General features: G+C 43.1%; 3 protein-coding genes across 6 annotated transcripts in view; 1 reads left to right on the top strand and 2 right to left on the bottom strand.

The window, feature by feature from the left end:
- The first annotated feature begins 247 nt into the window (after positions 1-247).
- On the top strand, positions 248-26544 carry LOC5517188. Of its 4 annotated transcripts, none has more exons than XM_048731158.1 (41): positions 249-602; positions 1048-1149; positions 1336-1449; positions 2034-2175; positions 2706-2773; positions 2858-2922; positions 2994-3092; positions 3167-3195; positions 3541-3673; positions 4016-4125; positions 4295-4380; positions 4931-4970; positions 5086-5243; positions 5534-5607; positions 5938-6150; positions 7046-7189; positions 7395-7467; positions 7903-8013; positions 8231-8379; positions 9144-9255; positions 9720-9815; positions 15090-15267; positions 15607-15710; positions 16135-16269; positions 16366-16485; positions 18896-18930; positions 19110-19230; positions 19439-19555; positions 19791-19885; positions 21900-21972; positions 22325-22394; positions 22464-22621; positions 22907-22993; positions 23067-23153; positions 23435-23521; positions 23684-23791; positions 24017-24103; positions 24185-24253; positions 24426-24503; positions 24782-24910; positions 25198-26544. In XM_048731158.1, exons 1-41 carry the CDS (start codon positions 474-476, stop codon positions 25255-25257), a joined length of 4245 nt encoding a protein of 1414 aa, XP_048587115.1. In that variant the 5' UTR covers positions 249-473; the 3' UTR covers positions 25258-26544. The 4 variants fall into 4 exon arrangements, with proteins under 4 accessions (XP_048587134.1, XP_048587115.1, XP_048587124.1 ...); XM_048731167.1 differs by having other exon boundaries at positions 2855-2922; positions 4298-4380; XM_048731150.1 differs by having other exon boundaries at positions 2855-2922.
- On the bottom strand, positions 9980-13481 carry LOC5517187 (radial spoke head 1 homolog). The gene is made up of 2 exons (XM_001637109.3): positions 11851-13481; positions 9980-10759 (listed from the first exon to the last, which is right to left on the bottom strand). The coding sequence occupies exons 1-2, from the start codon at positions 12314-12316 to the stop codon at positions 10482-10484; spliced, it is 744 nt and encodes a 247-aa protein (XP_001637159.3). The 5' UTR covers positions 12317-13481; the 3' UTR covers positions 9980-10481.
- The window catches only part of LOC5496566 (lysosome membrane protein 2), a 29942-nt gene continuing 29179 nt past the window's right edge, over positions 26477-27239 (bottom strand). The window contains exon 2 of the mRNA XM_048731204.1: positions 26477-27213. Coding sequence (XP_048587161.1) covers positions 27046-27213 — 168 coding nt within the window. The 3' untranslated portion in view covers positions 26477-27045. The remainder of the gene's footprint in view (positions 27214-27239) is intronic.

The following is a 27239-nucleotide window of genomic DNA, read 5'->3' as shown; positions in this document are numbered from 1 at the left end:
ACAAAAGATGTCATATGCATGTGCGCGACTGAGTAAAGGAGAATTCACTGTGTGTGTGAATAAATTATAGTGGTTCACGTTACGTTGAAATAAGCCGTTTACTTAACTACCAAATAAAATCGTAAAACTCTCAAGAATATTCTGTCTTGTCTGGCTGAAGTTTTAAGCCATTTGGGCCGGCATTTCGAAAGTTACGTTGTTCTGTTTCCCATTGTAGACCACTACCTGTTGTAGAATTACCGCTTTCTTTGATCGCGGGCTTATGTTGCTGACCGACCAAATCAGATGAGACAACATGGTTTCCACGGATAGAATAAGTTCTGGCAGCGTCTTGCAATAATGAATGCCATGGTACCTTTTGAATATGATCGACCAACTTTTCTACATGACAAGGAGTATTGTAAGCATTCAAGTCTCTTCACCGCAATAGATCAGAAAAGTGTGTACAAGTGTATGCAGTCGAGGAGGTAGTCATGGATAAGTGGAAGTGTGAAGCGTGTAACATGAAGTTTGAGTCGCAGGCGTTATATCACACACACAAAATGAAATTCTGTGTGATGAAACTGCCAAGATCAAGAGATAGATCTAACCCAGCAAGGCAGGTAGGACGGTGGCGGCAGAGCTTCTTAGTAGTCTATTGCTCTTGCTTCTAATTACTTGTTTTAAAATATTTGGCAAAATTAAAAAAAAGCAAAGATAAGTTATTCATGTTTAAATTTTTGTGATCGGAGTAGAAAAGTTCTTTATATTAAAATTATTAGTTAGCCAAGAGATAAGGGGGGGGGGGGGGGGTTGTTGGAAAAACCTCCATCTAAAATCCTGGCTATGGTATTGGCCTGATTTTGTTGGCCAGACCTTATTTATTATTATTCGTGATAATCAAAATCTATCAAATCTTGATTTGCAAAGTAGTCATAGGAACCAAAATATGTTTTATTTCAGGAATAAAAGTGTTCTGAGTGGGGTTGATATAGTCACATTAGACATCTAATGTGTGTTATGTGCTTTGGGCAATATTGCTAAGTATTATATACTGTTTCTGTGCAGACTCCTTTTTCATGTAATCAGACGTTACTGTCACACAAGCAAAGATCACCAAGATCTTCTCCTGCTGAAGATCAAAGAATAAGTGCTCTGGAGAAAGAAAAGGTACTTACACTTAAACCAATAGTTTATTTTATATAAATGCTAGTTATTAGGCAATATTTGCTATAAAATAATTAAAATACAACAACCTGATGTTCTTCAGTGATTTCACTGATCTGCTCTTATATTCTCTCTAACTTGGTGCTTAGAACATCTAAAATGAAGGCACATGTTTTTCTTGTTATGCAGATTCAAGAGTTAAAAGCTCTCAAATCAAGCATGTCTTTGGAAAGAGCTGCAAGCTATGGCCAGAGATACTGTCCTGAGATCCCCTCTCCACCATATCAAGAGCTTGCGTACAGGGTTAGTACTCTGTATGGCAGCACCATAGGACAACAGCTATATAGCGGTAGCAGGCCTCAAATTATTGGGGAGGGGACACCATACAGAATCATTAAGAAAACAATAAAGGAAAGTGCCACCCCCCCCCCCCCCCCCCTGCTACAGCTCTGCATGTACGCTGTTTATATAAGTCGCTGCCTTCACATCTTACATTATTGCCACCTTATAATTGACCTCTAGTATAAAATCGTCAGACATGAGAAAATTATAATGCTTACAAGGATGTGCATTGCATACAGTGTCCAAATAAATAGAAAACTTTTTTGCATCCATTCATTCTATAAGAGCTTTAATGACCCATGCTTAGACACTCACACACAGTTTGCAGAAAGTATTTGTCATTTTCACAGCCCACAAAGAAGAAGAGAATGTTGTTTATTCCATGAAAATATCTGTTTTGGCCCCTGAAAACACTTAGGTGCTTTGTTGACTGATTGTTATGTAAACGATTAAACTATTGATTCTGTGTTTTGTCTTCTATTTCAGACCTGTAAATTGTTAATAAGTATACTGTATATTATTGATAATCATGTTTTCAATTCTAGACCAGTAGACAGTCCAGGGAGTCCTCCCCTAGTGGTGGCCGAGGGGTGTTTGAGGACAAGCTGGGCCAGCTGCAAAGGAATCACAAGGAACAGCTGGAGCAACTCAAAGAACAAAATAAGAGACTACTCCTGGAAAAGCAGGGTAACACCCTAGTTCTAAGAAGAGGTTATAAGATGTGGTATTTATTTGATATTTAGAGAGTGGGAGGATAGTTCAGTGGTACCAAGGTCACTTCTGAAGCAAGAGAGATTGAACCCAGCTCAGGTGAAATTGGATTTTTTTAGAGGTTTTAAAACTTGGCTCTCTACATTTGGCACTGTGAGTCCCCTCTGGCTCGGATACTATATGTTTAATGATGTGGGTACTAATGTATCTTGCAAAATCAAGCTAACCAACCTTTTAGTATGAGCGGTTAAAGAACAACTGTGTAGCAGGCAGAGTGCTGTACCAGACCATACCGCAAAAGGGACATACTCCCTCATTCATTACATGATAGAAACTGTGTCTGTCAATTTGGATAAGACATTCTTTATATCGCCTTGGGGTGGATGGGCCTCTCCCCTCAGTCTATGCTATATGTTTAATATTTCATTTTATTTAATAAGTTTGCACTCTATATTATGCTGATATACATTTTTCTAATTTGTTTCTTTATATTTTACCTGGAACAGGAATTCAGCAAAGGATGAAAACATTAGGTCTAAAGAGTAGAGAGAAAATGGTTTCACAAGCTAGTGTGGTAAGGCAAGGTTTGATTGGAATGAGTGTGGTGAAGTGCTGTGTTTTAGATGGCAACAACGTTAACATGTCACATTGTCAGCAGGACAGGCAAGCTGCAGAACTAGAGGGACTCAAGACATTTCTGGGCTACAAGAAAAATGAACTAAGGTGAATTTCCATCAAATTATATTTACAGTTACTTTAATTATTTGCAATGAATGCTTTTCTATTTACTTCAGCGCTAATTATGAGGTTGAAATGTCCAAGTCAAATGATGTACTAAAGTTGCAAAATACTGAGAGTAAATCCCCAGTCCTGGGTTCTCCCTCAGGCATAAGGTACTGTACTTATTGTTTCTATTAATTAATGTGTAAAGCCTTTCTTAACCCTTCTGCATTTATTTATTTTACAGGGTGCCATCTCTTCAGAAAAACCCCAGCAGTAAGACATTTTTTATTATGCAGAGTGTGAGAGACAGGGGACTGCGATCATTTTTAGCAGTATTATGTACTGTACAAAATTTCGAAGTTGTTTTTTCCTTAATATTTTCATTGTTCTCAAATAACTATTATAGTCTGCATACTAATCAAGGAGCCAATCCAATCTCTTAGGGAGCATGCAGTATGATGTTGTAATGCTTAAAATGGTGACCCTTTTTAATCAAAATTAGAGTGAAAAACACTGAATGAACACGTCATGATTAAGGTGATGAACACGTCGTGATTAAGGTGGTATAGATAAAGTAAATAACCCATGGTTTGTCCTGAGGCTTTTGAATCTTAACAGCTGAGATTGTGCCCTTCAACCCAAGCAAGGAATCTCTTCCCATGGCTCAAGTGTATCATTCAACCTTTGGAATTCCCTCACAGCATCACCTAGCCTTCCAGAGTAGTCAGACAGATGTACTTACTGAACTCAAGTGAGTAGGTGCTAGATTGGTAGTGGTAGAATAGTATTTAGATTTTACTAGTATTTTACTGCTATAACTAATGCATACTTTAGATAAGAACAACTATTGTATGATCACAATATCAGACACCATTGTCAGACAGTATTTCCACTAAACTTTATTACTCTACACATAACCATTGGGATAATCCTCATGAATAACCAGGCTATTTTCTGGGGGAGCTTCAACTTCCCACCCAGAGATATTATAGTCAGCCAGAAGTATTATCCTGACAGACTGACATCTTTGTTATGGCAATAACTACAATAATTACAGTATGCTAGTAATTTGATATTTTCTTCTTATTTCCAGTGCATTAAGAGCATCCTATCTTCATGCTGGGGGGAATGACCCAGTCCTACTCTCACAGATCCAGAGACTTGAGATGGAAGCACAGCAGGTCAGGGCAACACAAAGGCCAGGTGAGCTACCTTACCCTTGTACAACAAGTGACCAATGATATGTTCAAACAGTTCTAGGGGTGTATCAACAACACAGTTACTGGTTTTGTTACAAGTTGTGTCCACAAATAATCCACAAAAACACATAAACAACTGTACTAAAGTATAAAGTATAATTATTCTTTTACAGCAGCAATGGACCCTGTTCTTCAGCAGCAAATAATGGCATACCATCTTGCCAATCAGAGGCTAGAGCAGGAACTCCAGATGATCAGGGTATTGTACAGTGTACCGGGCTGATCAAAGTTCATGCTAATAAATGCTGGGCATCCTTAAGCCCTGGTGTAAGGAGAACAAGTGCATCTTTCAACATAACTCAACCAAAAATACAGTAACGTGTGTACTGTGCATAAAATTTAAGTACTGATTAAGGGGTCTTTGTAAAGTTAATTAAATTTAAAAAATCGGAGAAACGTTCATGGGTGGGTCAAGGCCATCTTGGAAAAAAATACGAACGATAAAAGGTGCTTATTTTATTATCATTGCCATTTGAAAGCAAAAAAAAAAAAAACACAAACAAAGAGAATTCATATTGAGAAGAGAAAAAAAAGCTAGCCATTATGGTGTCCATCAAATTGGACCTAGGAGTACTGGATAGGATGATGCAAAAGCTCACACCACGAACAGTTTGTGAACATGTACTGTAGCACTATATGGATGGTCATTCCAAAAATACAAATTGGATAAGGGGATAGGTGGTGGGGACACCTCTTTTTTATTTTTTAACTTTACAAGATCCCTTAGAGGTCATTTTTATCTATTTTAGTCTGAAAGACAAGGTCAAACTACCCATTCAAAGTCTCCAGGTAATACTGATCTACATGCGTGTTTCTAACTTAGTACTTTTGATTTATCAAGGTTTAGAAGTACTTAAATGAATTGCTTACACCATGGTTTATGTTGACCTGTTTTGTTTTTAAGACCTGAGTCCTGAGTTCCGCCAGCTGAAGGCAGAGCATCTAGAAAAGATGACAGCACTTCGACATGAGAGTGAGCTTCTTAAGCAGATGACTGAGATTGAGCGCATGAAGAGAGAGTTGCAGCAGATGAGAGACGATAAGGCGGACACTGAAAAACAGGTAAATGCTTAACACCACACCCAGACAGACAGTTAAGCAGTATTGAAATGACAAAACAGATGCATGCCACTACCACATACAATCTGTAGACAAGCTGTGAAATAATGGTCTAAATGATTTCACCAGGAGAGTGCAATGTATACATAATAAATAATTGTATAGTAGTTATACTTTTCATGGTAGATGTACGAATACGGTGTGGTACTATATACTGTATGGTAGTGAACCTGATAAAGGCCTGGGTATATTTTGTTGGAAAGGAAAAGCTGAAACATATTTTCACATAACAGAATTATGAGACTCCCTTCATGATGACTACAAGTGGAATGGAAAAGAATTTACTCCCCAGTCCATACGACCCAAGGTAATGTTGTATTAGTACATACTTTAGTAAGTTTAGTGTTAGAATATGAGATTTTGCTATGATCCAAGGTGATTATCTAATGCAGATTAAAAGTATGCTTGTTGTTTTAATATGTGGTCAATCACATCAGACAGACATAATGGATTTCATGCTATAATAAGTAAAAAAAATTCATCTTTATTATTATCACGTATTCCCTTTTGAAAAAGTAACACTCTAGTTCTAGATGTTATGTTGTTGCTTTTTTTTTCTGAGCAATGTTACCCCTTTTTTTTAAGTACAAGGTAGTGTACTTTAAACTGTATTCCTATGTAACTTGGTGGTTTGCAGTGCTGGTTTCTCTGTGTTCTGGGACTTCATCCTTGGCTTGTCATCAACACACACCAAGTGCCGTCTTGCAGTCGGAATATACAATGGCACAGATTTGATATCGGATGTCAAGGTGCTGCCTACGACATCAGTCACCCAGCTTACAACTCAGCAGCACCCATCTGTACCAGCTGGAGGGGTTGCTGTACTTGGTGCAACCCACCCCTTCCCCAAGTAAGTATGGCGATCACCACACCCATCATCTAACACACCTCTCAGCAACACACAATGTTCCACCTGGAGGGGTCTCTGTACTTGGTGCAACCCACCCCTTCCCCAAGTAAGTATGGTAATAGCCACATCCATCATCTAACACACCCCTCAGGAACACACAATGTCCCACCTGGAGGGGTCTCTGTACTTGGTGCAACCCGCCCCTTCCCCAAGTAAGTATGGTAATAGCCACACCCATCATCTAACACACCTCTCAGCAACACACAATGTTCCACCTGGAGGGGTCTCTGTACTTGGTGCAACCCGCCCCTTCCCCAAGTAAGTATGGTAATAGCCACACCCATCATCTAACACACCCCTCAGCAACACACAATGTTCCACCTGGAGGGGTCTCTTTACTTGGTGCAACCCACCCCTTCCCCAAGTAAGTATGGTAATAGCCACACCCATCATCTAACACACCTCTCAGCAACACACAATGTTCCACCTGGAGGGGTCTCTGTACTTGGTGTAACCCACCCCTTCCCCAAGTAAGTATGGTAATAGCCACACCCATTATCTAACACACCCCTCAGCAACACACAATGTTCCACCTGGAGGGGTCTCTGTACTTGGTGCAACCCACCCCTTCCCCAAGTAAGTATGGTGATAGCCACACCCATCATCTAACACACCTCTCAGCAACACACAATGTTCCACCTGGAGGGGTCTCTGTACTTGGTGCAACCCACCCCTTCCCCAAGTAAGTATGGCGATCACCACACCTCTTTGAATGGTTGCTGTAGAAATCACATGCCTGGTACATGCTATATTCATCACCCAGCACATCTCTGATGGACACCAGTCTGTTCAACTTAGCACAAAACTGCACTCTCTTATAAGAGTTTTATTACAGATGTGCCCCACTCCCCACTTTAAGTGTAGTGGTAGAACTACAGGCCAACAATACCACAGACCCTGAGGACTCTGGCAAGCTGTTCTCACGTGGCTGGGCCAAGATGAACCTATTTGATGCCAGTGATAGGCTGATCAGCGGCAGGTAGTTTTTTCACGTTTGTATTTCAGATATGAACTGGTAAACCTGGTAATATTTGTCATTTTAATCCACATAATTACCAAAAAATAAGCTGAATTTATGTAATCATTGAAGACCCCTGTGCCTCTCATATATAATGGTGCCTTATAAATGGGCAAATATGTGATATTTCCTTGGTGATAAACTGATTTTCTTTTCTGATCCTCAGGTGGAAAATCCCATTTCGTGTCCCGCCAATAAAAACATACTTAAACACCTACGAGTTGAACAGGATTCCACAGGTAGACCAATGACAACTTACCTGAACACCTACGAGTTGAACAGGATTCCACAGGTAGACCAATAACAACTTACCTGAACACCTACGATTTGAACAGGATTCCACAGGAAGACCAATAAAGACATACCTAAACACCTATGAGTTGAACAGTATTCCAAAGGTAGACCAATAAAGACATACCTAGACACCTACGAGTTGAACAGGATTCCACAGGTAGACCAATAAAGACATACCTAAACACCTACAGTATGAGTTGAACAGGATTCCACAGGTAAACCATGGTAAGTTCTTACGGGAATAGAGAGTTGTAGAGGACCATTACCTGGACAAATAACACTACGCCTGGTAGTGCCAGGGACTTCCCGACTGCCCTGCCTTCTCACCTCACCAATATAATGCATATCTGCTAACTTCAAGTACTGTGTGTCTTGTCTAGGCTGGCGCATCTGAGCTCTTTATCCGATTAGTGAATGCGCGTGACATCAGAGCTGAAGAAGCCCTGACTCCTGAACCGGTTCAGCAATACTTGTATAAGTTTCCTCCAATGGTGAGTCCCTACAGTCCTGTTACGCACTTACACAACTCGTCACACAATAAAAAATATAGTCATACACATGTTATACACATAGCCCACTACACAAACTGTACGGTCATACACGTTATACTTATAAACAACACGTCACACTACACATAATATGCGTTCTAATTTCAGGAAAATTTCATCTGACTAAATTGTACCTGTTTGAATTTCTCAATCCTTGTAGGAGAACCCTGTAGCTTATAACACCTTCGCTGGTAACAGACTACAGCCACCGCTGACTGCTGCGACAACCATCCATCCACCGGTACCTCCCCCCTCAGTTCCTCCCCCACCGGACACGCCAGGGGCGGAGTCACTTGCCTCAGTACGCAGGTACATCATGTATTATCCACCGAATTTTTACCCCTGTTCGAAGAATTTTGCGCTGAGTCTTAAACTCTTCGTACTCCTCGAATCTAGCAATTCTTTTGACTACGCTTGAAGAATGTCGTTCAACCACTTCTTTGTTATTGTTTATCAATGAAATACAACGGTTATTTAAAAGGAAACTTCAAAATAATAATCTACGAATGAAGGCTGACACGTTATTGACGATATTTCATTGAAAATATTTTGGATTCTCGCTTGAATTAGCCGATGGAAATGGATTCTTTGTTTGACTCGGAATTGAGCGGGAGTATTGAATGGCGGCGTGACTTGCCTTCTTTAAGATTTCTTTTTACTTATATTGAGTAGTTCCAGAAAATATCCATATCCCCCCACCCCCCCATTGAGGGGATTGGAAATTCCTGGGGGGGGGGGGAGGGAGGTTCAAACGCCAAGGAATTTCCAGAGGGGAGGGGGGGAGAATGCCTTTTTTCCTCAACATTTACTGTATTCATATTTTGCCAGGGGGTTGGAAATTCCAGAGGGGTGGGGGGTCATACCTCCGACCTCTCAATAGGGGGGTATGGATATTTTCTGGAACTACAAATTGTCAAGACTCGAATCACGACTTCATTTGAATGCACCTTGCCTGCCTCTCTGGTTGCACGCGGCCCATGACTTAACTTTGAATGCGCTTAAACTGAGCTTCTGGCGCCATTCGACTCGATGTCTTCAATTTCAATGCGATTAACGAGCATTTCTTGCGGCAGTGCCACACCCGGGGACCCGTCACTGCTGGGATTCCAGGTGGACCAGTTGTACGATGCGATAGGTGGAGAGGCGAGGATCAAGATAACGGCGTACAACCAGCACAGCGGAGAGGTATCTACAAATTGCCACTAACTTTTTCATCACGCTCGCCATCCTCGGGGACCCAGGGCGACGCGGGGACCGGAAGTGGGAGGAAGTACTCCCGCTTCCGGTCTCCCCCAGGGCGACGCGGAGACCGGAAGTGGGAGGAAGTACAGGAAGTACAGTAATCCCGCTTCCGGTCTCCCCGTTGCCCTGGGTCGTCGAGGATGCGCGCCCGCGTATTGCACTTTAGAGATTGTTAGACTCACATGCTGGTGAACACAGCTTCTTACATTTTACTCTTTTTGCTCACATTTTATGTAATGAGAGCGAATAAGAGCCTTTGAATAGCCTGTGTAGCAAGTGTTCCCCTCCCTAACCAACACTTGTCTCTTTACAAGGTCTTGCATGCGCTCGGTGATACCCTGAGCTCGCGTTATGTCTTCTGATGTCTTTTGATCTCCCTGCGATTCTAACACTTGTCTCTTTCCAAGGTCTTGCATGCGCTAGGTGACACCCCCGTGACGTGTGTGACCAAGGAGGCGCGTCAAGACTTTCTCCATGGAATCTGTTCGTTTGGTCTTCAGGAGGTAAGATGATAGTCAGGCACGAAGCTAGGGTCGGCGCAGTGAACAAAAGATGTATTACTACCCCCTCCCCCTAAAGTATGTCCCGGCTACGCGCATATGTCGTATCAACCAGAAGATCTGCCGAAAATGCACGCTGTTCTCATCAAGTACTGCACGCAAAGTAGTACTGCTTTTCTGTAGTAATTTTTAATGGATAATCAAGACTCGAAGTCGGTTCTTGAAGTTTGATATAAAAACCTTGAGCTATACTATTTACAAAATTGAAACATCATGCATTTTACCCCTAAACTACATTATGAATTAAAGAGAATTAAAAAAGGCGGTAGAGACGTCTCAGATAATAAACACACAGGGAGTTCAAGGGCTCTTGCGCCCACGAAGTCTAACCATGAAAGAGCTGTCCGCTTTAAATCAGCTAACGGTAGAATGATATTTGTACCTAGCCATGCCCTGTGGTCTTCCCTGTCCGCTTTAAGCAGGTTCCCCTGCCTTCTCCTGTCGTTCGTAGAATGATCTTTGTCCCTAGCCATGCCCTGTGTTCTTCCCTGTCCGCTTTAAGCAGGTTCTCCAGCCTTCCCCTGTCGTTAGTAGAATGATCTTTGTCCCAAGCCATGCCCTGTGTTTTCCCTGTCCGCTTAAAGCAGGTTCCCCAGCCTTCCCCTGTCGTTAGTTTACTGTCGTCTCTTTCTTGGTGGCCGTGATAGGAGGGTGCACCCCCCCATGGCTAATCCACTTGAGCTTGAGTTGTTTCGTCCGCGTGCTTTTGTCCTCCTCTCCCTCCCTCCCTGGGGACTCCGTGCCGTTCTCGATCTCCTCTTCCACGATTACGTATTCGCCGTGCTGCTGGGAGCCGTTGGGGAAGATGTAGGTCCCAGGCCCCAGCATCTTGTCATCGTGAAAGTTGCCGATGTAGCACTGCTTGCCGAACGTCAGCTTGCCTCGACCTGAAAATGCAAGATCACGTGAAACGCGCGCTTTTCATTGGATGAATTAAAAATGCATTTCAGGTGGTTTGGAGAGAAATTTGTGTGAGTGAAAAGGGCTATTTTGCCAGAGTTGAAGAGAGCGTTTTGGTGTCCTTACAGGCTGTCAAAGAGTTAGTAAACTATATGTTATCTATAATATAACGAAGTAGTTCCACTCTGTTTATAAGGTGATTCTAAGTTTCCCAAGCTTTCTTAATTACTGTGCAAATGCCCCTTTGAATATGTTATAGTGCTTGCAATTTGTATAAAACTGGAGGTCATAATTATTCTAAAAGCAGTAGGATGTAGCTCCAGAGTTCACCGCTTTTTCCCTGTCACTCTATCACACATTCTTCATCACTCTCCTTTCTTCAAGTTCACAGCAAAAGAATGTATCGATAATTGTAGAGATCGGGCTTTTTTGTCGTGTTTTAGACAATTGGTTCAAGTGATACTTTATTCCATTTTTATTTTTAATTTCTTTTTAGCTTTGAGTTCGATTCAATATACTTAAATGTTCACATAATTTATATTTTTGTTAAGCAAGTGAGAAGGCACGCAGACGTAAATGTAAATCTGCCGCGGTATGATTACGCTAAAAGCTCGCGATGCGTCCACTCATAGAAGGACTTGTTATCAGCTTATCGGCACCAACTCAACCACCCCGAGTTAATCTAATAAAAAATTGTCTTTTTGTACCATTACTTTTTACTGACTGATTAAAAAAAGACATATTTTCATTCCGTTTTTAAACTTAAAAAAAATCTCCCCAGTTTTGAAGCGCAGGTTTTTTGTTTAGCTAAATGTCTTCATGTTTTGTAAATAAATATTTTTTTCAGACAGTAAATGTTGTCCTTGTACACTCTCAAGTTTCCATATACGCTCCAGATTTTTTTTAATGCTTCAACCCCCTTCCCCTACTCACCATCACCACTGTTTTAAATTTTAGCTATACGCCTGACTATTTCAAAAGCTATTTTACATGTGCCGTACCACCCATTAGTCTCAAACACGCCTCATTGTGATATATACACTGCTATCCCTCTCGCGCTATTTTGCGCTGCCCTCACCTGATCTCTTGCCCTCGACCCATTGGCCCTCGTACACCATACCGCTAGCCGCGTAAGTGTACGTCCCATGTCCGTTCCGCCGGTCTTTATCCCACTCCCCGCGGTACGTATCCGCGTTTGTATAATAATACGTCCCAAAGCCCTGTCTGAGGTCATCCTTCCAGCTCCCCTCGTATTTAGCCCCATCAGGGTACAAAAACGTCCCTTGTCCGTTCTTCTTATTTTTCTCGTAGTAACCGATGTAGCACGCACTGCGGGATTTCCCCTTCACTTTTTTGAAGACGTATTTGCCAAAGCCGTGTCTGTAGCCATTCCTGTACTCTCCCTCGTAGGCATCTCCGTTAGGCAGGCGGGCTTTTCCCTTGCCGTGCCTTTCTCCTTGCTCGTTGCGATCTCCTTCGTATAAATACGGCATGGTTTCGCTGTCAGAGTACGCCTCCTCATCGGATTCGTGTAATGGATCCATGTCCTGCTCCTCACCGCTAACCCGCGGCTTCAGGGTCTTGTTACTTCACTTGATCACCGCCGCACTTCACCAATAATGCACTGGGATTAAAGAATATCGGCCGAACTTCGCGTTTAATAAGCCAGGTATGTGATCGTAGCACGGAGCTCAGCGTCGCGGTCACAAGCTCGCTTTCTGTGGATTCACCGGCTGTTAAATATTTAAAGCCGTTTGATCCAATGGAATTATTCACGCGTATTGTGTTCGGCTGGAGCGCGATTCTTTGCGTCCTTGTCCTGGTTTTCCTATTGTTCAACCTCTGTAATTGACACATTTGCGTTGAGTGTGTAAGTTTATCTTTCAAGTATTTAATATTTTATTGCTGGCTTGAAGGATTCAATTGGTGGCTGTCTATCGCTAGCGACCACTGTGTTCCCTGATTGATAAAAACTCCCTGTGACCCTCCGCTTGTTTGGAAAAACTAAAGATATTAAGACCGTTACGCTTTGAAAATTAATGTCAAGAAAAATCTCTACTTGCCTGCAGTGCAATATACTGATTTGCCTCGATGGGATTCGTTAGCGGTTGGTTAAAAACTTTTATTTTCTAAATTCAATGCTGGTACCCCTAATTAGTGAGTCGTGAATGGATATCCGCAAGGTTGTAAGGTTGGCCAATGCCATGCGCACCCTCCCCTCCCCTGGTCGTAGTTTCAAGTCGCGGTCCATTCTCCGTTCATTGCGATGTCTGGCTTGGTTCTTGGAGTAGTAGAAACGCGCTGACAAAGAGCTTAATGGGAAATCCCCAAGATAAATTAAGCCTGCCGAGCGCTGAGTTTTCTCGAGAGTGACCCTCATTAAAAATTGATTCCGTCCTCGCAACCTAATGTATTCAGATCACAACGAATGACTGAAATAGAATGGTACACAAGCTAACAAAGCTTCACCTGAGTATTCACAATCGCCTAAGATACATAGAAACTTGTTCGAGAAAGGGGAGGGATTTTTGCATCTCATAACACGGGTATCTGCACATCTTTCGGCAGCTGAAAAGATAAAGAAAGAATATAAAATCTTTTTTAAGCTGTATGTGAGTGGCTGTTATGCCAGCACGTTTTGTATATATAGTTTGTTTTCAGCACTAAACAATTTTTTCTAGCACTTTACATATTTTTAGCCATGATATGTTTTTTTATTTTCTTTTTTTTTTACTAGACTACTACACTCACTAAAATGCTGGATAATTAGACGCTATATTTTTCATATTGTGTTTTGTCGGCTTTCCAAAGTTAAGGAAAGCCGGTATATTTTTTTCACACCTTATTGAGTTAGATTGTCGGCAAATAGTAGTTCTATTGATTTTGCGGTAAATTTAAATGCGAATAATTGTGAAAATGTCTTCTTTTTTAACGCAGTTTTTCATCACGATTAATCGTTTTGAAACAGTTTACACACGATACGTTTTTAACCTAAATCATCCTCAAAATTATCTTGTAGGTAAACCTCAAACGCTAAATTCTTTCAAGGTTTGAGAGGTCTTTCATTTATTGTTTATTTGTTAGTATATTTTTGTTTCTCCCTAGTTTTGCTCGGATTTCTTATCAATTGTCTGTAATTAACGATATCAAGTTGTTTACATCTGGGGTTTTGTTTCCCTTTTTGAATGATATTTGTAGGATGTTACTATATTGATAACAATCTCAAAGTTTGATGATTTTACCATCAGACGCCAAGATGTACCCTTTACGACATTCAGTTATCCGCCGGGTACAGCACCCGGGGGGTTCTTCAGGGTAAAAGTGATAGGGATGCTCATCGGAAAATTCGAAAAATACTCCTAAAAAATACCTGCACGACCAAAAATTGCTTCCCTAAACAATACCTCAGGAGCCTTAAAAATACCCCGGGGTACAGCACATGACCCCGGGTATACATTCTGGATCACAAATTGATTCCTGTTGGGTAAACTTGCGGGCATTTGTTTTGTCCTCCTCATCTGTTTAACAAAATTGGCCTAATAATAGGCGTAAAGTGTTTATATTCATAATGCCAACTTGGCAATAAGGCGTTGTTTACGTGTCTATGTGTCTATAAAAGATCTTGGGGATCTTCGTGGTCGTCTTTCGAATTAGCATTTGTCTGCTTTGTAAGTTGTTGCAAATGTGCGATGAAGTTCCATTAGCGGCCCCCTTCTATACAGGCGTTGTTTACGTATCTATGTGTCTATAAAAGATCTTGGGAATCTTCGTGGTCGTCTTTCGAATTAGCATTTGTCTGCTTTGTAAGTTGTTGCAAATGTGCGATGAAGTTCCATTAGCGGCTCCCTTCTATACAGCGATGACCCTCTAGAACGGACACCCTCCAAGAACGGACACCCTCCAAGAACGGACACCCTCTAAGAACGGACACCCTCTAAGAACGGACACCCTCTAAGAACGGACACCCTCTAAGAACGGACACCCTCTAAGAACGGACACCCTCTAAGAACGGACACACTCTAAGAACGGACACTCTAAAATTAAGCCTCCAATAAGTGGAAGTCCTCGCTGTATAATAGACACTTAGATTACCGATTTCTTTGTAACGGACCATTTTTCGATCCGAAATGTAGCGTTTTTTTTTTTTACCGGTTAAGAGAAATCTCTGCGAATTTCGTTTTTCTCTCGACTGTCTATTTTATACGCATTTTGGTCCCCGAATCGCAATTTTTCTCGATTGCTCGTCCCAGCTTCGCTCCTTCTTTTTGTAAAACGCACGCTTTTTCTTTGAAAAAAGCATTTGTTTGCGTGTTTCAGGCCGTCTATCGCCATGTACAATGGAACGCCTTCTCTGTCGTTGTGCTGCGAGTCTATCTCCGACAGTCCAACAACAGCAAAAGATCTCCGACAAAAGCTCTAGACGAAGCCAACCTTGTGGCCTGGACACTAGTCCCTCTTGCCTCTCCTCCCCTTCCATCGAGCCGTCACTCACGAGGTCTGGGTTCTAAAGGTGTACAATATTTTTACACCCAACTGACCGTGCGAAAACCCTGGAACCGTGAACATAACTTTAATTTGAATATAATATAATAATTTCCATTCTAATATTCGCGTCAGGTACTCAATACCAGGCACAATTCTTTCATTGTTTGAACCTACACGTCAAATTTCACTCACAGAACCCTTTTTTCTCAGTTATGTTATGTATAAACTTACACAATGGCATGTGTACCTGCAAATGCTCTTTGTAAATACTGTCACCTTATTGAGTTACGTCAGTTCTATTTTGTTACTCTACCCACCTACTCGAACACTGCCGTTCTGTTGGTTGCAGGGCGTAGCGGTGGATCAGGATCAGAAGCTCGTCTTAACGTCGGAAGCTTTAAGCTGCCGCTCTACTTCCCTCCCGTGCCGGAGGTGCAAAGCCTTCCTGTGCAGGTACCCTTGCTTGCATTAATGCTAACCTCTTATCCGTATGTCATACCGATTAATAGACGACCTGCACTAACCGTTACACGTGACATTTTGGGTGGCAAAAACTCGCGCGTTCTCAGGCTTTTAGCGGCAAAATAATAACAACAAAACAACTTATGATCTTATTTTTATTTAAATATTTTATTTTATTTTCTTCGTTCTCTGGCGTGACGGCCGAAATCATTTCAATTTTTGTTTTACTTGAATTTGCCAATCAAAAAGTCATGTGATCAGCTAGTGTAAGTCGCCTATAGACTGTTTTCACGATGTTGCGTGCGCATCTAAAATTCCACAGACTGGCGGTCCACAGCTGATCTGAAATGTCGTACGAAGTGGAGTTTACAGACGAAGATATAGATAATGTTCACTGCTCACTTTTTGCCATTAGTCGACAGATGTCCCGGACAGTTGGGTTCGTTATGGCGCGGCTTCCGTGCGTTTCACCATATTCTCGGGAGTAAGCCCGCCCCCCGACAGACCGCTGACACCTGCTGAATACACAGATGAAAATGACCCACCCCCGGTAAGTATTAGATTGTTTAATCCCTGTACGTATTGTACACCGGTTAAGTGTCGATTGGCTCTTCCCTAATACAAACAACAACGATCGATTCCACAGGGCGCGTGGATAAAATATGGGCGTCCCTCGCTGCCTAGCCAACCATTCGAGGCTGGAAACGGATTCGACTTGTATATCGACGGCGCTCGCTTTCTCCCGGACAGCGTGACATTTACTAAGGTTAGTATGACTGCACTACAGGCTTAGCTAATATGTCAAGAAACAATACTCTCTGTTTTCTACTCTGTAAGGAAAACTAAGCTTTTCAGTGTATCACTTGAACCATGATATCATCGCGGCGCATACACAAAAGCCTGCACACCGCTGACCGGATTTCCGTATTGCGCCAGCAATAAATCAGCGGATTCCACAATGAGCTGCTTATCCCCACGGTGAAAGAGACAAGGGAAACTTGGATGGCACTCTTGTCGTAATCAGTCAGTTTTACCGCACAAAACGTAACCGCGACGGGCGCGTAGCACAACAGCGTGACACCTGTCACGTAAGCCATAGTGACTGCAAACTTGCTTTGCCGTAATACACGCGCGTGAGAAAAGTAACCTCGTCTTGTACGACTCAGTTTGGTCTTACCCTGTGCATTTCTATTATCTGCGTCTTCAAGACGCGAAGCCTCAACTTCGATGGACGGCGTGACTCGACTATGCACGTCAGGGGAGTCACGTGTGTCTCGCAAGACCTCCACGCGCATGGGGCTGATGTTTTCAATACCGCAACTTGCCCTGCTGTCTTCAGCTCGCAAGGTCTCCACGCGCATTGGGTTGATGTTATCAATACCGGAACTTGGAACTTGCATGGGGTTGATCATATCAATACCGCAACTTGCCCTGCTGTCTTCAGCTTGCAAGACCTCCACGCGCATTGGGTTGATGTTATCAATACCGGAACTTGCCCTGCTGTCTTCAGCTCGCAAGACCTCCACGCGCATGGAGTTGTTATCAATACCGCAACTTGCCCTGCGCGCAGGACTGCCACCCCGTTCCGGGGTCGCTTTAGCGTGACTATAACCGTTACTCTCGCGTGCTATGATCTGAACGTGTTCAATATTTGCGTTAGGAATTTCCACGTTGTTTCTTTTCGAGTGCTTCGCGCTCTCCTTGCGCCCTACGGATCCAGCTCGCGCCCCCGAGAGGGCGTCGATTTGTTTTCGGTGGCGTAGGACGAGTCTAAAGATGCGAGAGTATGTCCAGTAGATGACCACAATCCCTACAAGCAGATGCGCACTTATGTAATACAGTGAAATATTGGCAAAATGGTACGCGAGTGGAGAATTGTATACGGCGGTAATACAGATAACGTACAGCCAAATCGCGGCCACGACAATTTTCGTAGAGCGCAGCGTGACGTAAAGCGCGTACTGAAGGTGTAAGAACAGCGCTAGGTAGCGCTCAATACAGATGGCCTGGATCGAGAGGAAGGAGACACCTGCCAGCGATAGGCCAACTGCTGCCGCCGCGCCGTGATACGAACATGACCGGGTGATCCCATAGTCCAAAACCCATGGGATACCCATAGGAATGACTACTAGGCCCACCAGAAGGTCGGCAAGAAGAACGTTACAGAGGAGAAGGTTGGGCGGTGTGCGGAGATTCGGGACGCGGATCAGGGAGATCAACAGCGGTCCGTTGATCGTGATTATGGGTGGCCCTAGTATAACCTTTAGCGACGTCACGGCAATAGCTGTTCGCTCATAGTCCTCACCGCGGTACTGCATGGCTCTGTACTCACGATATGGGCATACCACAGCGCTGGTATTCCCATGAAGCCAAGCCATTGGGTTAATGCTTAAAAAAGAGATTCTTTATGTAGACTCGCTTGTGCACTGTGCCGTACTGAAGGTCTCATCTCTAGTTCTATTTTTTGTGTTGTGCCGCACAGTATTCCGCGCTTTCTTTTGTCTTATTCAATTCTCATTTTAATTACTATTTCATTAAGAGCTATTTTAATATACCTCAGTTCTTAGTTCTTATTGCTGTTTACACTTTGAGAATATTTGTTCCTGTTCTGGTTCTGTACAATCATAGTTCTTATTTTCGATTATTAATACGGAGAGAACATTTTTCTCCATCATTGTTTATAATCAAGCAACATATATGTGTTGGTACACCCTGACAATTAAAAGAAATGCCTCAAAGAACATACATAGAATACAACCCTTAATTTCTACCGTAACATTAAAGGAACACTTCATATTACGTCATGAGACGTACAGGTGAAGCAAGCATAGATTGTTTTCTTTTCTTTCGTTAATATAGAAACCAAATATCACGGTTAGCTTTTTGTATTTATTTTTTCTTTTTTACCAAATCTCATTGACAAGCCTCAGCATGTATTTACTCTCACATGGAGTCACTTTTGCCAACAAAATAAAGCCGACGAGAGTTGATTTGTGAAATAATTCAAGTTATTAGTTCTACTTTCAATTCCCGAAGTCTGATTTCTGCGTTTTCTTTTTAAATCCTATAATTAACAAAACACCAGTCGTGACTTGTTTTAGACTGTATTTGTTTAGTTGAGTTGCGTCTAACACTTTGCCATTTGCACTCATTTGGTGCCTTTTTTGTGTTTACAGGTGACAGGTCGTGTTCTTGATCGCAATTATGAGAAGTATGTACTAAACAAAATGTCCAAAATCGGTCTTCGAGTTAGTGAGATTTTTCTTTTTAAGTGTTTATTAAAACGTACTTTTTGAAATATCGATATAAACTGTACATCTAAGTTGAACCCGTGACGGATTGATCAACAGTTCGTTGTCGTTAACGATCTATTTTGTCTTCATCTCTTAGGATTGGTCCGGATATTGAGGTACAGGCCAAACTAAGTTCTGATGTATTCAACCCGGAGTACGACTGTCGCCTGGAGTTTAGAGAACCCGTCTTACCCGCGACGAGTACACTCATGGTCAAGGTGAGTTACACGGTGCTTGACGAATAAGGCGGACAGTCGGACTGAAAGACGGACGAACATAGACGTATGGACAGACAAACGGGCAGAAAAAGAAAGAATCAGAAAAACAGACAGACACTTAAGACAGACTGACGAATTAGATGGACGGGTAGACGACGTATGGACGAACTTGAGTGGTAGTGCTCTAAATATTCTCTTCTTCTTGCAGATGTACACTGTTGATCGCGTCACCAAAAAGTTGTCGTGTGTTGGGTATTCTGTGTTACCAGTTTTCCTGCAAATCGGGACTACAAAACAACCCGTTGCTGATACCGGTGATAACAAGGTATGTTTCCAGAGATGTGTTTGTGGAGGAAAAGATACCTAACATCAGGGAACGAAACAGTTCTGTAATCGGCTCTAATAAATCTTCGCTAAAACCAACCATAACAATGCTTTCTGACTTTTGCCCACTTTTTATTACCACCTCGAAGTTTTGCCTGCCAATTGACGGGCACTTCATGCTAAAAAAAAGCATGATTTTATTGCGAATGCATGTTCTTTTTGTTAATTGTCACCAGGTCGCTCTGAACGACGGTGCTCATCAGATCCGTATTTACAACGGCACCCCCAACCTGAGTCAACCCATGAGTGAGGACATCATCAACCAACTCACGTAAGTAGCCGCTTAACCTGAGCCAGCCGATGAGTGAGGCCATCATCAGCCAACTCACGTAAGTAGCCGCTTAACCTGAGCCAGCCGATGAGTGAGGCCATCATCAGCCAACACACGTAAGTAGCCGCTTTACCTGAGCCAGCCGATGAGTGAGGCCATCATCAGCCAACACACGTATGTAGCCGCTTAACCTGAGCCAGCCAATGAGTGAGGCCATCATCAACCAACTCACGTAAGTAGCCGCTTAACCTGAGCCAGCCGATGAGTGAGGCCATCATCAGCCAACACACGTATGTAGCCGCTTAACCTGAGCCAGCCGATGAGTGAGGCCATCATCAGCCAACACACGTAATTAGCCGCTTAACCTGAGCCAACCGATGGGCGAGGCCATCACCCATTTTAACCTTAGCCAACCGGAGTCATAATCGACTGGGGGTGTGAAAACAAATTGGCATTATTCATGAGAGACCTGTATCTGTCCGGGACCTACCGGGATCTGTTGATCCCGCAAAATGCGGTCAATTTTGCTTCCGGTTCTCCTTGGCGGAAAATCCACGCTACTCTCACTTAAGTATATGTCTGTGTTGTATAGGCTCATCCCATGTGCGAGTCTACTTATGTATGTCTGTGTTGTATAGGCTCATCCCATGTGCAAGTCTACTTATGTATGTCTGTGTTGTATAGGCCCATCCCATGTGCGAGTCTACTTATGTATGTCTGTGTTGTATAGGCTCATCCCATGTGCAAGTCTACTTATGTATGTCTGTGTTGTATAGGCCCATTCCATGTGCAAGTCTACTTATGTATGTCTGTGTTGTATAGGCTCATCCCATGTGCAAGTCTACTTATGTATGTCTGTGTTGTATAGGCCCATCCCATGTGCGAGTCTACTTATGTATGGCTGTGTTGTATAGGCCCATCCCATGTGCGAGTCTACTTATGTATGTCTGTGTTGTATAGGCCCATCCCATGTGCGAGTCTACTTATGTATGTCTGTGTTGTATAGGCCCATTCCATGTGCAAGTCTACTTATGTATGTCTGTGTTGTATAGGCCCATTCCATGTGCGAGTCTACTTATGTATGTCTGTGTTGTATCGGCCCATTCCATGTGCGAGTCTACTTATGTATGTCTGTGTTGTATAGGCCCATTCCATGTGCGAGTTTACTTATGTATGTCTGTGTTGTATAGGCCCATCCCATGTGCGAGTCTACTTATGTATGTCTGTGTTGTATAGGCTCATCCCATGTGCGAGTCTACTTATGTATGTCTGTGTATAGGCTCATCCCATGTGCGAGTCTACTTATGTATGTCTGTGTTGTATAGGCCCATCCCATGTGCGAGTCTATTTATGTATGTCTGTGTTGTATAGGCCCATCCCATGTGCAAGTCTACTTATGTATGTCTGTGTTGTATAGGCTCATCCCATGTGCGAGTCTACTTATGTATGTCTGTGTTGTATAGGCTCATCCCATGTGCGAGTCTATTTATGTATGTCTGTGTTGTATAGGCCCATCCCATGTGCGAGTCTACTTATGTATGTCTGTGTTGTATAGGCCCATCCCATGTGCGAGTCTACTTATGTATGTCTGTGTTGTATAGCCCATTCCATGTGCGAGTCTGCTTATGTATGTCTGTGTTGTATAGGCCCATTCCATGTGCGAGTCTGCTTATGTATGTCTGTGTTGTATAGGCCCATCCCATGTGCGAGTCTACTTATGTATGTCTGTGTTGTATAGGCCCATTCCATGCGCGAGTCTACTTATGTATGTCTCTGTTGTATAGGCCCATCCCATGTGCGAGTCTATTTATGTATGTCTGTGTTGTATAGGCCCATTCCATGTGCGAGTCTACTTATGTATGTCTCTGTTGTATAGGCCCATCCCATGTGCGAGTCTACTTATGTATTTCTGTGTTGTATAGGCCCATTCCATGCGCGAGTCTACTTATGTATGTCTGTGTTGTATAGGCTCATCCCATCTGCGAGTCTACTTATGTATTTCTGTGTTGTATAGGCCCATTCCATGTGCAAGTCTGCTTGTGAGGATACTACGCGCAGCGTGTCACCCGAACGGAAAACCCAAAGAGGTAACGCCATTTTACGCCTTTTATATGGTTTGTTATACCAATTACTTTTCTGTTTCGCTTGGTTCTACATACTAAAGGGGAATACCTCTGTGGGTCTTTCACATTAACCTATAAGGGATGAACTATTTCTTGCCTGCAATGAACGCGATTACCGGCAGTTGTTGTAACCTCATTTCAAAGATGGCTACGAATCGCTCGGGGCCGGTTTTTTGCTATAAAAACACCGGGAAAACGCCTGCGTTGCAGGCTAAACTATTTCACAAGAAAAGTTTTTCATAAGTTTTTCATAAGTACCTATGGCATCCTTGACAAATAGTCGCCCTATTTTTACCTTTGCACCCATATTATTCAGGCCTCGCAGTTCAAGGAAAGTGCCTGGGAAAAAGAAGGGCTACTCGATAAGAAACACAATTACAGCGAAGGTGGGTTGACGCACAGGGAGCTATTATCTCTTCTAACGAATGAAGTCTTAACTGTGTCTTGACGTGCAGGCTGTTACTACTCGCTCCTGTGTGAACCCGGCCTGGGCGAGAGTCAAGTCCTGCACAGCATGTTTAAGCGGCAGCCAATCAGCGCACGAGAATCCGTGAAGTTGATCGACCCTGAACAGAGCTCGAAGAAAGACCAAGTCATTTCTAGCTGGATCAAGGTACACTTTTGATCATCATCATCATCATCACCATCACCATCACCATCAATATCACCATCACCATCACCATCACCATCACCATCATCATCATCATCATCATCATCATCATCATCATCATCATCATCATCAATCCCGAACACAATCCTTGCCATCACCATCCCACTACAATCGTCATCACCATCATCGCCAACATCGTCCTCACCACCGAAATCATTTATCAGCATTATCCGACATTTAGAATCAACATTGATTTAGAACTGTACATTTTCTTTCGTATTCTTTAAGACACAGCTAACGCGACATATTGACAGCGCGCCGGGAAACTTCAATCCCAACTTCGTGGCGTTGTACCATCCCCTTCACGGTCTGGCGGTTAGTGTTTTCCTTTAAAACTACTTTATATTATCCCTACTTTATATTATCCCTGTACATGAAATTTTCCCAGGTCTCTATCGACGCAGCCCAGAATCTACCATGGTCACATGTCACGCTTGCTTCCTATTGCTTCTCTCCGCCCGCTGCTTTTTATAAGGTAACGCAATGACAAAACCTGTCACGGATACCACACGGTAACGTATCGACAAATGTTTTACTATTATTATTCACTTTATTATACAAGGTAACACAACGACAATGTTGTCGCGGTAATCTAACGACAAAACCTGCCACGTTTATGCACCCTGCATTCTCAAAGTAATTCCAGGTGGCAGGTGGCAGAGCTTGAAGGGGGATGGGCTGGATGGCCCAAGATCACTATCGGGTAACTTTTGGTAACATTGCGTGTTCGTTCTTGTCGTATAATTTGCCTGACAGGGAGATCGACAGGATGTTCTTGGTTACTCTGCCAAGCTCCAGTCTTCAAGCGACATTAATTCACCTCAATGGAAAAGCGGGATCAAGGTACTGGTTGCATGACGCGTGACCTGTTGTAGCTTGTAAGGGAACAGCCTGGCGTGACAACGTGTCGAAGACAATAGAAATGTCATCCGCAGGTTATTTACTTAGTTCCCTCTACATCATTGATGCGGTTATTGATATTACAAACGAATGTTTTGTTGCAAGGTATTCCGTCGCCGCTCCTACCACCGGTTCTTGACCCTCATCATCCACGTGCATGAGCTCACCCTTGACATATCAGGCAGCCAAGAGACCTGGGCCCTCAAGGGACAGGTAAGAGTCACGCAAATAGTCACACCATGGGTCACAAAACTAGTCACGCAACTGGTAACACAACGGGTTATTCAATTTTTCACGCAAATGGTCACGCAACTAGTTACGCAACTGATCACACAAAGGGTCACGCAACGAATCAACCAACTAGTCACGCAGTTTTGGTTTCCTGTCACAGATTCATATTATCATAAAATTGGTCATTCAATACTCGTTTTGTCGTAGGCCTGGACACCGCTGCAGGTTTTCCATGAGGGCTACGTGCTTGGCGGCTGTTATCAGCTACCGCTGTACAGTGGTGAGCCCACTGAGGTACGTTAGTATGAGACGTGTTACAGACCCTGTAGCCTTAATTCTTATGAATATTTATAATCTTCGCGCTTTTTGACGTAGGCGGTGCTCAGCGCCCTTGAGACGGATAACTGTGAAGACATCATGGCCTCTTTCCTTCGCAAGAAAACGGTCAGCACTTTTGCTATTGCAGTAGAAGCACGAGGGCCCGCCCTAAAGGAAACATTTCCTAAATATGTTTGTGCCCTTCAGCAATTTTTCACGGATTTCTCTTTAACATTGCTTTTCATTTACTGGTTGTCTTTGTGACCGTAGAATAATAATGACAGAATATCTGTTATAGGTGACGTACATAGAAGGAGCATCCGTCTTCGTGCGCATGTCAGACGCGCGTAGAATCGATGAACTTCCGCAACCCAAGGTAACCGTGGGCTCAATCAGCTCGCAAACGCGTCCATTACTTCTCTTGTCCTCCGCTCTCTTTTTTCCCCACTAAGCCTAGCCTTTCTCTTGTCCTCCGCTCTCTTCTTTCCCCATCCAGCCTAGCCTTTCTCTTGTCCTCCGGTCTCTTCTTTCCCCACCAAGCCTAGCCTTTCTCTTGGCCACACTTCACCTCGTCCTTTCCTTTCCATCTTCGCTACCTCCACCACTTCTCTGTGACCCTACATTCTTTTTTTTATTGCTTCGAACCTGTTACAGACTAGACCCAGACAGTACCATCTTCCGCAAGACAAGCTACAGAGATATATCACAACCGTCCCGTCCCAGCCCCTCTCGGCGATCTTGCCACAGGGACTCAGTGAAGACTTAACAGACGTCTTTCAAGAGGTGGGGCTAATGCACGCAATTATACATTTTAAATTTCTTAAATTGGAGGTCCTTATCTTCGTAACATCTTGCAAAAGCTCGACCCATTCCCCTACCCGTAGGTTGTGTTACCACAGGTAACCCAACTTAGCTAGACAACGTTGGGTTGAAAAAAATTTAATTTTTTTTTGTATATGGCAATACAAAAGTGCCTTGTTACATTTTTTTATATAATTATATATATTTGTAATCAAATATTTTGTTTCGCCGAGGCGCTTTTGAAATGTTTTCTTGTATTTTTTCTCCAGCTTTTACTCCAAGTATTCAGTAAATACCAGAAATCAAACAGCGCTCAAAAGACCAAGTAACGAACTGTCTTAAGAAGACGAGGCGTGCTGAGGAATAGCCGGTGATATGGCTACCCGGCTAGGGGTTACGTAGCCTCCTGTGATGCCTCCCTTTAAATCTCTCCCCACTTTACACTGTCACCAAAGACAGCTGCGCAGGAAACTTGGTCCACGCGCCTCTATCATGTTTATATCACGCGCAAATACCGTGTACAAATGTAATTACCGTGACTCGGCGAGTATGACAGGTTCATGGATCTCGCGCCTCTATCATGTTTATATCACGCGCAAATACCGTGTACAAATGTAATTACCGTGATTCGGCGAGTATGACAGCAGGCCCAAGGGTCACGCGCCTCTATCATGTTTATATCACGTGCAAATACCGTGTACAAATGTAATTACCGTGACTCGGCGAGTATGACAGCAGGCTCATGGGTCACGCGCCTCTATCATGTTTATATCACGCGCAAATACCGTGTACAAATGTAATTACCGTGACTCGGCGAGTATGACAGCAGGCTCATGGGTCACGCGCCTCTATCATGTTTATATCACGCGCAAATACCGTGTACAAATGTAATTACCGTGATTCGGCGAGTATGACAGCAGGCTCATGGATCACGCGCCTCTATCATGTTTATATCACGCGCAAATACCGTGTACAAATGTAATTACCGTGATTCGGCGAGTATGACAGCAGGCTCATGGATCACGCGCCTCTATCATGTTTATATCACGTGCAAATACCGTGTACAAATGTAATTACCGTGATTCGGCGAGTATGACAGCAGGCTCATGGATCACGCGCCTCTATCATGTTTATATCACGCGCAAATACCGTGTACAAATGTAATTACCGTGATTCGGCGAGTACGACGGCAGGCTCATGGATCACGCGCCTCTATCATGTTTATATAAGTTTCCTTGCGAATAAACCGCTTTTTCTTTTTTCAATTATAAACACTAATAAAAGAGTGGTTGATCTACATTCTCTAAGGGCACCCTGCAGGGTACCAATCTATTTAAAGAGAATGCTGGTCAGCAAATGTCGTCGTGTGAGAGACAACATGATGCTATTTTCCGATAGTGGACGCTTTTGCGCAAGCGCTCGTCCCAGTCGAGTCACACTCAGGATGCATCAGACTTGTGCCCTAATTTGGACATCACAATAGCAGATTGTTTTGGATCACGGCTACAAAAACAAGCTGGTATGTCATGGGTACTACAACAAAGTTAATTTATGATGTTTGAGTCTGTAAAATTTATCTCTGCAAAATTAATAAAACGATGCTAAAGTTTATCTTATATAGTTTCCTGAAGTGATTGTGCAATATCTACCTAGCGGTAATAGGAAAAGGGAATTCCTTCCCTTGTAATGCGGGAAATATGGGAAGTGTTTCACAAGGTTAGGGGATGAGGTTTGGAGATGGCGGTAGGGGATGCAGCAGTTTTGGTGGATCTGCGCTACGCGCTTGTGTCTGTCCACAGACGAACCAAGATAAGAATCAGGCCCTCGTGATTCTTCGGGAAAATCAAAGTCAATCAAGTCTTGACTGTTTCCTCAATAAAGCTAGTTAACTTGCTATATTAGCCTTGTGTGTGGTTTTTAAGGGGAATTGTGGCGCAGAAGAGGTTTAGTCCATCAAGAGAAAATGAGGGACTAAACCCCTTTCTGCGGTACTGTTTATTTGGTGTAACACCCTAGACTGGTACTGCACCTACAAAACCCGGATTGGAACGCGGATCGGATCGTGTAGCCGGCGCGCGACTTGTGTTAACTATTAACTGGCGATTAACTATAGCGAACTATATCGTTTGGTACTGTTTAGTGTTGTTGTCAATCAGCCTATCTGTAGGCCCCACATTGTCGTATGACTCGGTACCACAGGCTTCCCGTATCTTACGCCGCCTTACGTGGCGCACGGTTAAGCCTATCGCAGCCAAGATAAACACTCCCCCCAGGGCGAACACCACCACCTCAGCGTACTTAAAATATCATA

Source organism: Nematostella vectensis, chromosome 1 (assembly GCF_932526225.1).
Source record: "Nematostella vectensis chromosome 1, jaNemVect1.1, whole genome shotgun sequence".
NCBI lineage: Eukaryota > Metazoa > Cnidaria > Anthozoa > Actiniaria > Edwardsiidae > Nematostella > Nematostella vectensis.
This window is presented reverse-complemented; position numbering and strand designations above follow the sequence as displayed.

Bases quoted from the DNA above. Each gene is read 5' to 3' on its own strand.
- LOC5517188 (XM_048731150.1), top strand. From the start codon at position 474: ATGGATAAGTGGAAGTGTGAAGCGTGTAACATGAAGTTTGAGTCGCAG. The intron at 15,268-15,606 runs GTCTGGGTTCTA...TGTTGGTTGCAG, and splicing joins ATCGAGCCGTCACTCACGAG to GGCGTAGCGGTGGATCAGGA. The intron at 24,911-25,197 runs GTGGGGCTAATG...TTTTTTCTCCAG, and splicing joins TAACAGACGTCTTTCAAGAG to CTTTTACTCCAAGTATTCAG.
- LOC5517187 (XM_001637109.3), bottom strand. From the start codon at position 12,316: ATGGATCCATTACACGAATCCGATGAGGAGGCGTACTCTGACAGCGAA. The intron at 10,760-11,850 runs GTGAGGGCAGCG...TTGCATTTTCAG, and splicing joins GGTCGAGGGCAAGAGATCAG to GTCGAGGCAAGCTGACGTTC.